Source organism: Apis mellifera, linkage group LG9 (genome assembly GCF_003254395.2).
Source record: "Apis mellifera strain DH4 linkage group LG9, Amel_HAv3.1, whole genome shotgun sequence".
Classification (NCBI taxonomy): domain Eukaryota; kingdom Metazoa; phylum Arthropoda; class Insecta; order Hymenoptera; family Apidae; genus Apis; species Apis mellifera.
In genome coordinates, this window is record NC_037646.1 from 966,920 (window position 1) to 980,118 (window position 13,199).

Genomic DNA, 13,199 nt, shown 5'->3' on the forward strand with positions numbered 1-13,199 from the left:
CAAATTTTTTGACAATATATAATACTTTTTTTTAAATTATTAATTTTTAATTTTAATTTTCAAATTTCATAATTACTGCAATTTCTTTTTTAACATTGTTTTAATCTATATTATTCATTATTAAATAAATATTACACAATAAATTATATAGTGAAATTCATATTATCATATCATATATTTTATAAAATAAAAAATAATAAGATAATTAATAATAATTTTTTTTAATCATCCAATATAGAATCCAACCACTTTTCTAAATCTAAAGATTTAGTAGATGTATTAGATTTAGTTTTTATTTTTGAATCTATAATAAATTTCTTATTAATGTGTATATTAAAAAATCACATAAAATATATTATTATACATATCTACAAATGTATATATGTGTATACATACCAATATTACAAGAAAGAGGTAAAGATTTTACAATCATTAAAGGATCATTTATAGGTTCTCGACATGATAATAAAAAATCTAATTCTTCAGCTGTGTTTTCTAATGAATCTTGATTTTTGTTTTCATCTTTTTTAATATTTGTAACTATTTCTTCTGTATTTAATATTTTGTTATATTTCTCTTTTCCTCGTTCAGCATTATTATAAATATCTGTTATCTGGTCATCCTAATATTAATATATAATAATATATAATATAATATAATAAATTAATATATAAATAATATTTACTTTTTTCAAGAAATTAACATTGAACTGAATAATTTGATAAATTATTAAACTTACAGTAAAATATTTTGTATCAATATTAACATTGTTATTAAATGGAATTGCTTCTATTGCTGCAGATAATGTCTTTAGATCTATTGTAAAAAATTCAGAATATTTAGAAATATCAACAGTCCAGTCTTTTTCTGATTGAAAAACAAAATGATCATTTTCTGAAATTGGTGCATTTGATAGAAATTCAAAATCCTTTGAGATATTTTCATCTATATCAATGATTTCTTCAAAATATTGATCGTCCTTTTTAGTTTCTAACTTTTCTTTTCTTTCCTTTTTTTCTTTTATGTTTTTATTTCTAATTTGATATTTGATTAATTTAATGAATGTAACAAAAAATATAATATATAAAATCATTAATATATATTTATATACAATGTTTTTAAATTGGAATATATATGTAAAAAGAAATTATAGAAAATATTTTCTAATAATAATTAAAATAATAGATTAAAACAAATGATTTTTAATTTATTTAAATTTTAATTAAATTTAAATAAATATTGTTATAGAAATAAATTATTTCATATTTTAAACAATTATAATATATACATAATTATATGTAATATTATAATTTTTGTAGAAATAAAAAGTATTTTTAAATATAAAAAAAATAATATATTATATAAAAATAAAAATGTAAAAAATTTGTATAATTCTGAGAAAATAATTCAATTCAATAGATATTTGTATTCATATTAATTTGTAATTTTTTAATACTAATAAAAATAAAATTTGACATATGAAATTATAATTTCTGTATATATTATTATATCTTTTATTTAAACTAACCTCTTGAAATCTAATATATTTTTTTATAAATTTTGAGTTTTAATTTTAATATTCAAAAATATTCAAATTAATATTTCTATATATCTTTTTAATACATATTTATACATATTTAATATTATTATATGATATTATATGATATAAAGAATTAATAAATTAAAAAGTCATTTAATAGTCATTTAATATATTCTTTATTTCATTTTTATAATTTTACTAACCTTGTTTGATTTTTTTTAGGCATTTTTTTTCTTTTTTTTTTTTATTCACATTTTTATTCACTTCTATATTATGTATAATAGAAATTTTACATATAAAAATAATAAACAGAATTATCAGACGAATTTGGTTTTGATAAAAATTTGTTCACGTGACATATCTCTATCTGATAATAGTACTGGGAATAATATGACGTCATATATTTTTCATTCTATGAAAATTCACAAATTCGTAAGGGAATTGAGCCATAGTAAAGCAGATAACATACTTGTTACGGCAATAATTGTATTGTCGTAATTATCCATAATTTATAAAAAGTCTATAAAAAGTAAAAATATCTAAGGATCTAAAATTTGTAAGAATATGTCTATTGATATGTTATTTATATTATTTATATTATAAATTTGTTAAATATTATATATATTATATTTCTAATTTATATATATAAGATTATTAAATTATTATAAGATTATTAAATAAATGGAATATTTTGATTCTATATCTATATTTATATTCTATAAATACTGAATAAGCATATACATAAAAATTTATATAAATATCTATTAGATTTCAAATTTATTTTTTATATAAAAAATTTAATTTTTATCAATATTAATTTATATCAATATTATATTAAAATATTATTTGCTAAATTTCTTAATGAAAAGTTTTAACTATATATATATATATATATATATATATATATATATTATATGATGTATGTATATTAAAGAAAAAAAAAAGATATCTTTAGTAACTAACTAGAAAAACAATTTATAACTTTAATGTAAACAAAAAAGTACGCATAATAATATAATTTTTTTTATTATTGCATATTTCACCCTTTTTTAGAGAAAATAAAATATTTTTTCATTCGTGCATAAATAATCAATAAAGTTTTAATCAATAAAATCTTCCAAAGTAATTTTCAAAAGATTGTTAGTTATTGATTTTTTTTTCAATTTATTTTATGCTCAAATTTTCTTTTTACATTTTATCTAATTCTTTTTATATTTTACCTAAATTTACTTATATTTTACCTAATTCTTTTAAATAATTATAAAATTGTTATAAAAAAAGAATAGAAAAAAATGAAAAGAATTTTATAAATTAATATTTTTAAATACAGTGATTAATATTTAATCAATAAATTCATTATTAAATTGTCTTATTATTGTATAAGATGTTTGAAAATTTGTATGGAATAATATATTGAACAAAATGTGTTAAATATAATAAATATTTTTTATCGATAAAAAATTGTATTACAAATAATGAATAAACTATAATATTCAATTCATTTTCTTTGATATATTGCTTAAACTTATTTGTATTTGGTCAAGAATACATAATCAACATTATTAAACTAAATTGACGTGATTGGCTATTTTTTGTAATACTTTTGTTTAATACTTATTAATAAAATTATAACAAAAATTTTTGCAAAGAAAAATGTTGCTTGAAATTATTTCAAGAATCTCTAATGAATGTTTCTGTAAACACTAATTATAATAAACTATAGTTAATACTATATATTATATAATTACTAATATAGCATAAACAGTAATTGCAAACTTGGAACTAGAAAAAAATAATAAAAAAATATTTTATTATTTGAATCTTTTTATTTCTTTGATTAATTTTTTTTTAATTTTAGTATTTAGTACAAGTTTTTTATTTCAATATATATATATATATTATTTCAATAATATATATATTTTGATATGTACACATTTGATATAATAATATTTTGTTTTCATAATATTCTGTCGTTAGAATATCATTTCTTTTCCAAAGCAATTAGTTAATAGCAATGCTGATGAAAAAACATCATATATTTATTTGTTAATTTCTTTAAATATACTCAAACATTTTCTATAGAATTCATATTTAAATTTTGAGTTTTTTTAAAGTTTGAATTGAACCAGCAATTAATTTTTCATATTTTTCGTATAATGTTTTGAATCATTGTCATATTAATCATGTGATATTTTTTGTTATTAACATATTTTTCTGTTTTCTGTTTTCACTTTCAAATTTTTTTCTAAAATATTTTTATAAGTGTACTCGTTTATTATTTTTTCGATCCAATGTAATAGATATATATCTTATGCATATATGTATCTTTATTATAAACAAATTATCAAATTTAATCATTTCCTTAACATTGTAATAGAGATTTGCTTTCTTCTCCAATATTATGGATATCTATCTAATAAAAATCGATTAATTTTAAGTTAATTATTTTTTCAATAACTTTACAAATTTATAGCTATTAATCGTTGCAACTTTCTAAATAATGTATTAATTTTTTTTTCTTTTCACTAGAAGTTAATAATTAATGATCTTCAAAAGATATAAAGATATAATATTATTGCAATATTATTTTTAAATTTTTTATACTATTGATTGACTAATAACAAATTTTGAAACAATTTATTATATTATTATGTATTAATAAATTTATTTAAGTTAAAAAATAATAGCATTTTTCACAATTCATAATTAATTTTACGAAATATTAATAATAATATGCATATAATCAGCTATAGAAGAAACAAAATGTTTTTTTTTTCAGAAAAGTGAAGAAATGGCTAATCGTTTTTTTTATTAAAAAAATATCGTTATTAATTTTTTCTTATCAAAAAAATTGAATTTATATATTATATTTATATAAAATTTGAATATTTATATAATTATAGAAAATCATAGATATGTTATCATTTTGTCGAGAAGTGTAATACTGTAAATTTCAAATTCTTTATCCTTTTTTTTTAATTTTTTTTATTGTAAACTTTTCAAAAATATAATCAATATTATTTTTTGTGGAATTAATTATATTTATTCATAGATACATTCATGTGAAATTTTTATTCTGATAAATATTTTATTTTGTAATTTATTAAATATTTTTATGCAAATATGCAACTTAAAAAAATTCCGTATGTGCAATATATACATAATAATGTATATACATAATAAAATAAATCTGCCTAATAAATTAGGCAGTATGAAACATAGATATATTTTTATGAATCCTTCTTAAATTATATTTAATTGTATATATTGTATATATATTATTGCATAAAAGAAATAATAACATTATTTTAACATAAAATATTGTAAATATAAATAGAGAGAGATTTTAAAAGAATAAGATGTTAATCATTTTCTATAAGTACAACTTCCATATAATTTAAAATTATAATATAATAATATACCAAAATTTACAATTAAGAATTAATCTTCTTTGGGAGAAGAAATAGTAGAGCTGATATCACTTAACGTTTCTATTTGTTCTAATCCTTTAAATGGTTTAAATGGTTCTTCTTCCGGTGTGTGAATACTCCTTTCTTCTTCTTCTTCTTCTTCTTCTTTAACAGGTATACTAGATATAATGGGTTCAATAAGACCCAAAGATCCCAATAAGTACGTACACTCGAATTTATCAATCTATAAAATATAATATAATTATATATAAATAAAAATATAATATAATATATTTATAAATATAAATTAAAAAAAAAATGAATTTCTTTTATATCGATTTTATAATAATTTTTTTTTTATAACAATCAATAATTAACCTTTCCAATTTTTTTTCGCAAAGAAATTTAAAATATTATTTTCTCGGATTATATGTAGAAAAAAAAAGTTATTTAGAATCATGTACTAAAGAATGTATTAAAAAGTCAATGAATCATTCTACATTATATCAAATATATAGGATAGTTTTGATTATAGTTTCGAAAAATCCAAAAGTTAATTAAATAATCCGGTAGATAATTAATACAAAATTTGGAGAATTATTAGAATTAGAGAGAACTGGACTTCAAATATATATATATAATTTTAGCCTCAATTGATTATTTTTCAAAATAAATAAAAAATTTTTTATAGTGTTATATACTACATAAATAGACATAATTTAAATCTTATTAACAGAATTATGTTCGTTGATTATTATATCAAAATCGATGATACTATAAAATCAACAAAATTTATTATTGTTAGTTAGTTATCATATACTATTCTTTTGTAGATATAGATATAAAAAATGTATTAGACTATTAAATATTAGTAAATATAAAATTATAAACAGTAAAAATAAAAATAGTAAATAATAATAATAAATAATAATAATAAATATTAGTAAATATAAAATTATAAACATTAACTCAATATATTATTTAATTTTATATTATTTAATTTATATTAATTAATAATAAAATAAATAAAATTAAACAATAATATTAATAAAATCATAATAAAATTAATTTTTAAATTTTATAATCAAAAAATATAAAAGTTTAATAAAAATATATGCAAAATTTCTATATTCTATTTATTATAAATATATATATATATATATATATATATATATTATATATATATAATATATATATATATATATATTATATATATATATTATATATATATATAATATATATATATATATATATATTATAAATATATATAATATATTTTAGAAAAATAATATGCTTTAATATTTATAATTCAAAATGAACGAATAAATAATTTGAAAGAAAAAATTCATTAATATAGTGGCATTTCATTTTATAGATTACAATTCTATTCAAAAATTTTAAGAAATATTTTTGAAAAATATTATATTTGTTTTCAAGATATACTTCTATTACATATATGTAAATATACGAAAAAGAATTTATATGTAAAGAAACATCGACTTTATAAATCTTAAAATTAGTATAGAACAATAAAATTTGATAATTATTCATTTATTAATTATTCAATTATTAAAATTCAATCATTAAAATTATAAGAAAAATATTATAAAAAAATATAATGAAATAATTAAAATATATATGTTGATATATTAAAGATATATTATTATTATTATATATATTTTATATTATTATATATATTATTAAAGATACTCTTTTAAATAATTTCCAAAAAATTTTAATCATCGCATATTTTATATTAAAAAATTATTAACAAAAAATATATAAGAATATATTTATTTATATTTATAATATCGAACTGAAATATACATTTGTTCCTAGTTATAATTTATTTAATTATAATTTCTATAATAATATAAATATTCTTAGACAAGATCCGTTTTTAAATTCTAATCTAATTCAATATAAAATTACAATATTGTTTATATTTGAAACATACTAAAGTAACAATAATTATTATTTCTTAAAACAAGTAATTTCGAGTTGAAAACAAATGGATTTAGATGAAACATTTTATTGATATTGAAGTCGAAATAGCTCAATATAATAATAGTCATCAATTATTTAATATTCAATAATAATAATTACTATAGTGAAAATTATTGATTAGATACGTAATTATTAATAATAATATCATATATATTATAATATCATTAATAATATATATTAATAATATCTGTATATATAGCTTTCAATAATTCAATGTAATCGAAAATTTTTTGTAGATAATATTTCAAAAACTATTAACTATTACTCAGTTTTTATCTAACATTAAAATCCATTTCTATCATCTCAAATTTCATATTAATTAAGAACCTTTAAAAAATACAGTTATTTTTTCTTATATATGACAACTTTTTGGCAAAATGTATAAATCAATAGATTATTAATACTATGCGATTACTATGTTATTGATTATAATGTAATATTATTTTTCATTATATATTTTAAATATAAGAAAAATGAAATATAAAAAAAGATGGAAGATTTAAAATAATAGAAACTTGCAAAAAACAAAAAGAAAATGTAAGAAAACATTAGAAAAGTGAGTTAAAAAATATATTTTAAGCTCCTTTTTGTCAATTTATATCAATAAAAAATTATTCAAAAAGAAAGTGGGAGGATTAAAAAAATTGAAAAATAAAAAAAAATTATAATTGTATATATATACGAATCTAGCACTTTTGATATCAATAAAACAGAAGAATATAATGAAAATATTATAAAAAAGTTAAGCAGATTCTTGAAAAAAAAAATTTTAAATCTAATATAAAAAAATTAAAAACGATATTCAGAAAAAAAAGAAAAAGAAAGAAAGAAAAAAATAGAAACGGGTAAGAAAATCAATAGATAAAATATTTATAATTATATATACAAATTTTAAATTTCAAAAGAATTTATAATTTTAAAAATATAAAAGAACATGTAAAAAAAAAGAAAGAATAAGAAGAGGAAATATTTTAATAATAAAAGTTTAGATTACTAAAAAAAGAATATTCAATAATGATTTTAGAAATAAAATATTCAATCATTATGTTTATATTAAGCAGTTTATCAGTTTAATCAGTGTAAAGATCTTTGGATGGAAATATATAATGGAATTAAATATATTAATTAAATATATATGTATAGGCTTGAAAAATAGGCTTAAAATGCTATTAGAAGAAATAAAGAAAGAAAAATTAAAAATGAGAATAAGAAAAAAACAAAAAAATTCGAGGAGGAAAACAAGAAATTAAAAAAAATATGTGAAAAAATATATAAAAAAAGAAAGAATATTAATAAAAAGAATGAGAAACGTAATGGAAAACCTAAGAAGAAATGAATTTAATTAAGAAAAAAAATATTATAAATGGAACAAAAAAACAAAAATATACATACAATATTGAAAAGAAGAAATAAAGAAATTTTAACTCAAATATATAATACAATAAAATTAAAATCAAAATTTATTTTAAATATTATATATCATTAATAATTAGATATTATTAATAATTTTTAATAATTATAAATTTATTAGATATATATATATTAGAATATTTAGTTAAAAGAAAGATAACAGCCAGAAAATATAGATAGAAAAAAAATCAAATGTCAAGAAAATAATGAATAATAATTGAATGAAAATGCAAAAATACTGAAAAAAGTGAAAAAAGTCACAGTATCTTGAAATATCTGTACAAAAATAGAGAAAATGAAATATAAAATAGATATATTAAAAAGATATAATATAATATGTATAAATATAGTATAGAAGAATATGTATAATAAAATATAAAATATAAGTTCTATTTTTAAAGTAGAAAAAGCTAAAAAATAAATATATACATATATACACATTTGACGATTAATTAATTATGAAATTTCCTTTTAATAATTATGTTTAATATAAAAATACGCACCTCAGACGGCGTGTAATCTACAATATTGATAATAGTATTAGTTTGCAATATTTCCATAAGAGAATGAAGCATTTCTGATGCTAGTGGTCCAAGGCATTTGTTGTTACTATAAACTTCTTCTACAATCTAAATATAAATTATTTTCATTCATCATAATTAATTATATATTAATTATATATTTAAAATTAATATTTATAATTAATATTATTTACATATAAATAATAACATATATAATAACAATAAAATATATTTTTTTAAAAGCGTATAAAAATTATTATAAATATAGCATAGACATTGAAGTCATATGTTTATATCATGTTATTTTTACAATCTTGATTGTATCAAAAATTCTTCAATAATCAACTCTTTTAGAATTTCTCTTGTTGAAGATTTTTAATAGTAGAATATTTTGTCTTATTATATTACGATAGTTATCTAATTTTTTTTTCTTAAAGTTCCATTTTAACATTTGAATTTCTTTCTATTATTTCGATAAATAAAAAAATATAATAAAAATCAAATGATAGGATGAAGTGATTATTATTTTATAATTCTAAGAGATATTATTGATTCTAAGAAATCGTAAATTTTAATTTAACATTACAAAAACCAGATAAAACCAGATTAATTGGATTAGAAACCTTTATATATTATAAAATATACCATAAAATATGTCGATTCAATGATATTTAATAAGTTCGGATTTAATTATTATATTTTTGATCATTTTTTCTTTGGAATTGAATTTCCATAATATATAATCATTTATTCTTTCATCAAAATAAAAATTTAAAGTTGCTATGTGAAATTGATTAATTCACTTTTTTGTTTAGTTGATATATTAATTTATATAAATATATATTTTTTTTGAAATAAAGCAAAAAAATAGAGAATAATAAATGAAGGTACAACTACTTCAAGATTGATTGTAAATGTTATTATTTCAAAATAGGATAATTTTTGTTTTATATAAATTATGATTTTATTATTTGTAATTATAATATTCGATTTATTTTTGAATGTAATATTTTATATTGACTACAAAAATAATTTTTATATTGAATCATTTATTTTTTCTTAAATTTGTTTCTTATAAATAATATATTATATATTATATCATATATAATATATTTAATCATAATTAATGAATAATTTTCGTTAAAATCCAAATTGTGCATTAAGATTATTTATATTCCACTATAATATTTTGATATAATAAATTTCTTCGAAATACATAAATATTTAATTTGTAGTAAGATTTTTTTATAATAAAAGTATATTATATATTATTATATATATTATATTATATTATATTATATTATATTATATTATATTATATTCATATTATATTATATTCATATTATATTATATTCATATTATATTATATTCATATTATATTATATTCATATTATATTATATTCATATTATATTATATTCATATTATATTATATTCATATTATATTATATTCATATTATATTATATTCATATTATATTATATTCATATTATATTATATTCATATTATATTATATTCATATTATATTATATTCATATTATATTATATTCATATTATATTATATTCATATTATATTATATTTCATATTATATTATATTCATATTATATTATATTCATATTATATTATATTATATTATATTCATATTATATTATATTCATATTATATTATATTCATATTATATTATATTCATAATTATATTTATATTCATATTATATTATATTCATATTATATTATATTCATATTATATTATATTCATATTATATTATATTCATATTATATTATATTCATATTATATTATATTATATTATATTCATATTATATTATATTATATTTATTATATTATATTATATTATATTCATATTATATTATATTCATATTATATTATATTCATATTATATTATATTCATATTATATTATATTCATATTATATTATATTCATATATTATATTATTTTATTATATTCATATTATATTATATTCATATTATATTATATTCATATTATATTATATTCATATTATATTTTTATATTTATTATATTATTATATTATAATTCATATTATATTATATTCATATTATATTATATTCATATTATATTATATTCATTATATTATTATATTCATATTATATATATTCATATTATATTATATTCATATTATATTATATTCATATATATTATATTCATATTATATTATATTCATATTATATTATATTCATATTATATTATATTCATATTATATTATATTCATATTATATTATATTCATATTATATTATATTCATATTATATTATATTCATATTATATTATATTCATATTATATTATATTCATATTATATTATATTATATTTATTATATTATATTCATATTATATTATATTCATATTATATTATATTCATATTATATTATATTCATATTATATTATATTCATATTATATTATATTCATATTATATTATATTCATATTATATTATATTCATATTATATTATATTCATATTATATTATATTCATATTATATTATATTCATATTATATTATATTCATATTATATTATATTCATATTATATTATATTCATATTATATTATATTCATATTATATTATATTCATATTATATTATATTCATATTATATTATATTCATATTATATTATATTCATATTATATTATATTCATATTATATTTATATTCATATTATATTATATTCATATTATATTATATTCATATTATATTATATTCATATTATATTATATTCATATTATATTATATTCATATTATATTATATTCATATATATTATATTCATATTATATTATATTCATATTATATTATATTCATATTATATTATATTCATATTATATTATATTCATATTATATTATATTCATATTATATTATATTCATATTATATTATATTTCATATTATATTATATTCATATTATATATATTCATATTATATATATTCATATTATATTATATTCATATTATATTATATTCATATTATATTATATTCATATTATATTATATTCATATTATATTATATTCATATTATATTATATTCATATTATATTATATTCATATTATATTATATTCATATTATATTATATTCATATTATATTATATTCATATTATATTATATTCATATTATATTATATTCATATTATATTATATTCATATTATATTATATTCATATTATATTATATTCATATTATATTATATTCATATTATTATATTCATATTATATTTATTCATATTCATATTATATTTTCATATTATATTATATTCATATTATATTTATTCATATATATTATATCATATATTATATTCATATTATATTATATTCATATTATATTATATTCATATTATATTATTATATATTTTTTCATATTATATTATATTCATATTATATTATATTCATATTATATTATATTCATATTATATTATATTCATATTATATTATATTCATATTATATTATATTCATATTATATTATATTTTTTTTATATTATATTATATTCATATTATATTATATTCATATATATTATATTCATATTATATTATATTCATATTATATTATATTCATATTATATTATATTCATATTATATTATATTCATATTATATTATATTCATTTTTTATATTAATATTATATTCATATTATATTATATTCATATTATATTATATTCATATTATATTATATTCATATTATATTATATTCATATTATATTATATTCATATTATATATTCATATTATATTATATTCATATTATATTATATTCATATTATATTATATTCATATTATATTATATTCATATTATATTATATTCAATTATATATATTCATATTATATTATATTCATATTATATTATATTCATATTTATTATTCATATTATATTATATTATATTCATATTATATTATATCATATTATATTATATTCATATTATATTATATTCATATTATATTATATTCATATTATATTATATTCATATTATTATATTCATATTATATTATATTCATATTATATTATATTCATATTATATTATATTCATATTTATTTCATATTATATTATATTCATATATTATATTCATATTAATTATATTCATATTATATTATATTCATATTATATTTATATCTATATATTATATATATTATATTATATTATATTATATTATATTATATTCATATTTATATTATATTCATATATATTATATTCATATTATATTATATTCATATTATTATTATATTCATATTATTATATTCATATTATATATATTATATTATATTATATTCATATTATTATTTATATTCATATTATATTTATTCATTTA

At 13.4% G+C, this 13,199-nt stretch overlaps 1 protein-coding gene across 1 annotated transcript; it reads right to left on the minus strand.

Annotated features, from left to right (window-relative positions):
* Positions 1-205: 205 nt before the first annotated feature.
* On the minus strand, positions 206-1,990 carry LOC107965827. Its single transcript, XM_026442944.1, has 4 exons — positions 1,967-1,990; positions 740-1,009; positions 397-622; positions 206-304 (listed from the first exon to the last, which is right to left on the minus strand). Exons 1-4 carry the CDS (start codon positions 1,988-1,990, stop codon positions 222-224), a joined length of 603 nt encoding a protein of 200 aa, XP_026298729.1. The 3' UTR covers positions 206-221.
* Positions 1,991-13,199: the final 11,209 nt, after the last annotated feature.

Excerpts from the sequence above, each read along its gene's own strand:
- LOC107965827 (XM_026442944.1), bottom strand. The coding sequence starts at position 1,990 with ATGGCTCAATTCCCTTACGAATTT. Across the intron at positions 1,010-1,966 it reads CTCAATTCCCTTACGAATTT|GAAAGAAAAGAAAAGTTAGA; the intron begins GTGAATTTTCAT and ends AAAGAAAAAAAG. Across the intron at positions 305-396 it reads ACCTCTTTCTTGTAATATTG|ATTCAAAAATAAAAACTAAA; the intron begins GTATGTATACAC and ends AATTTATTATAG.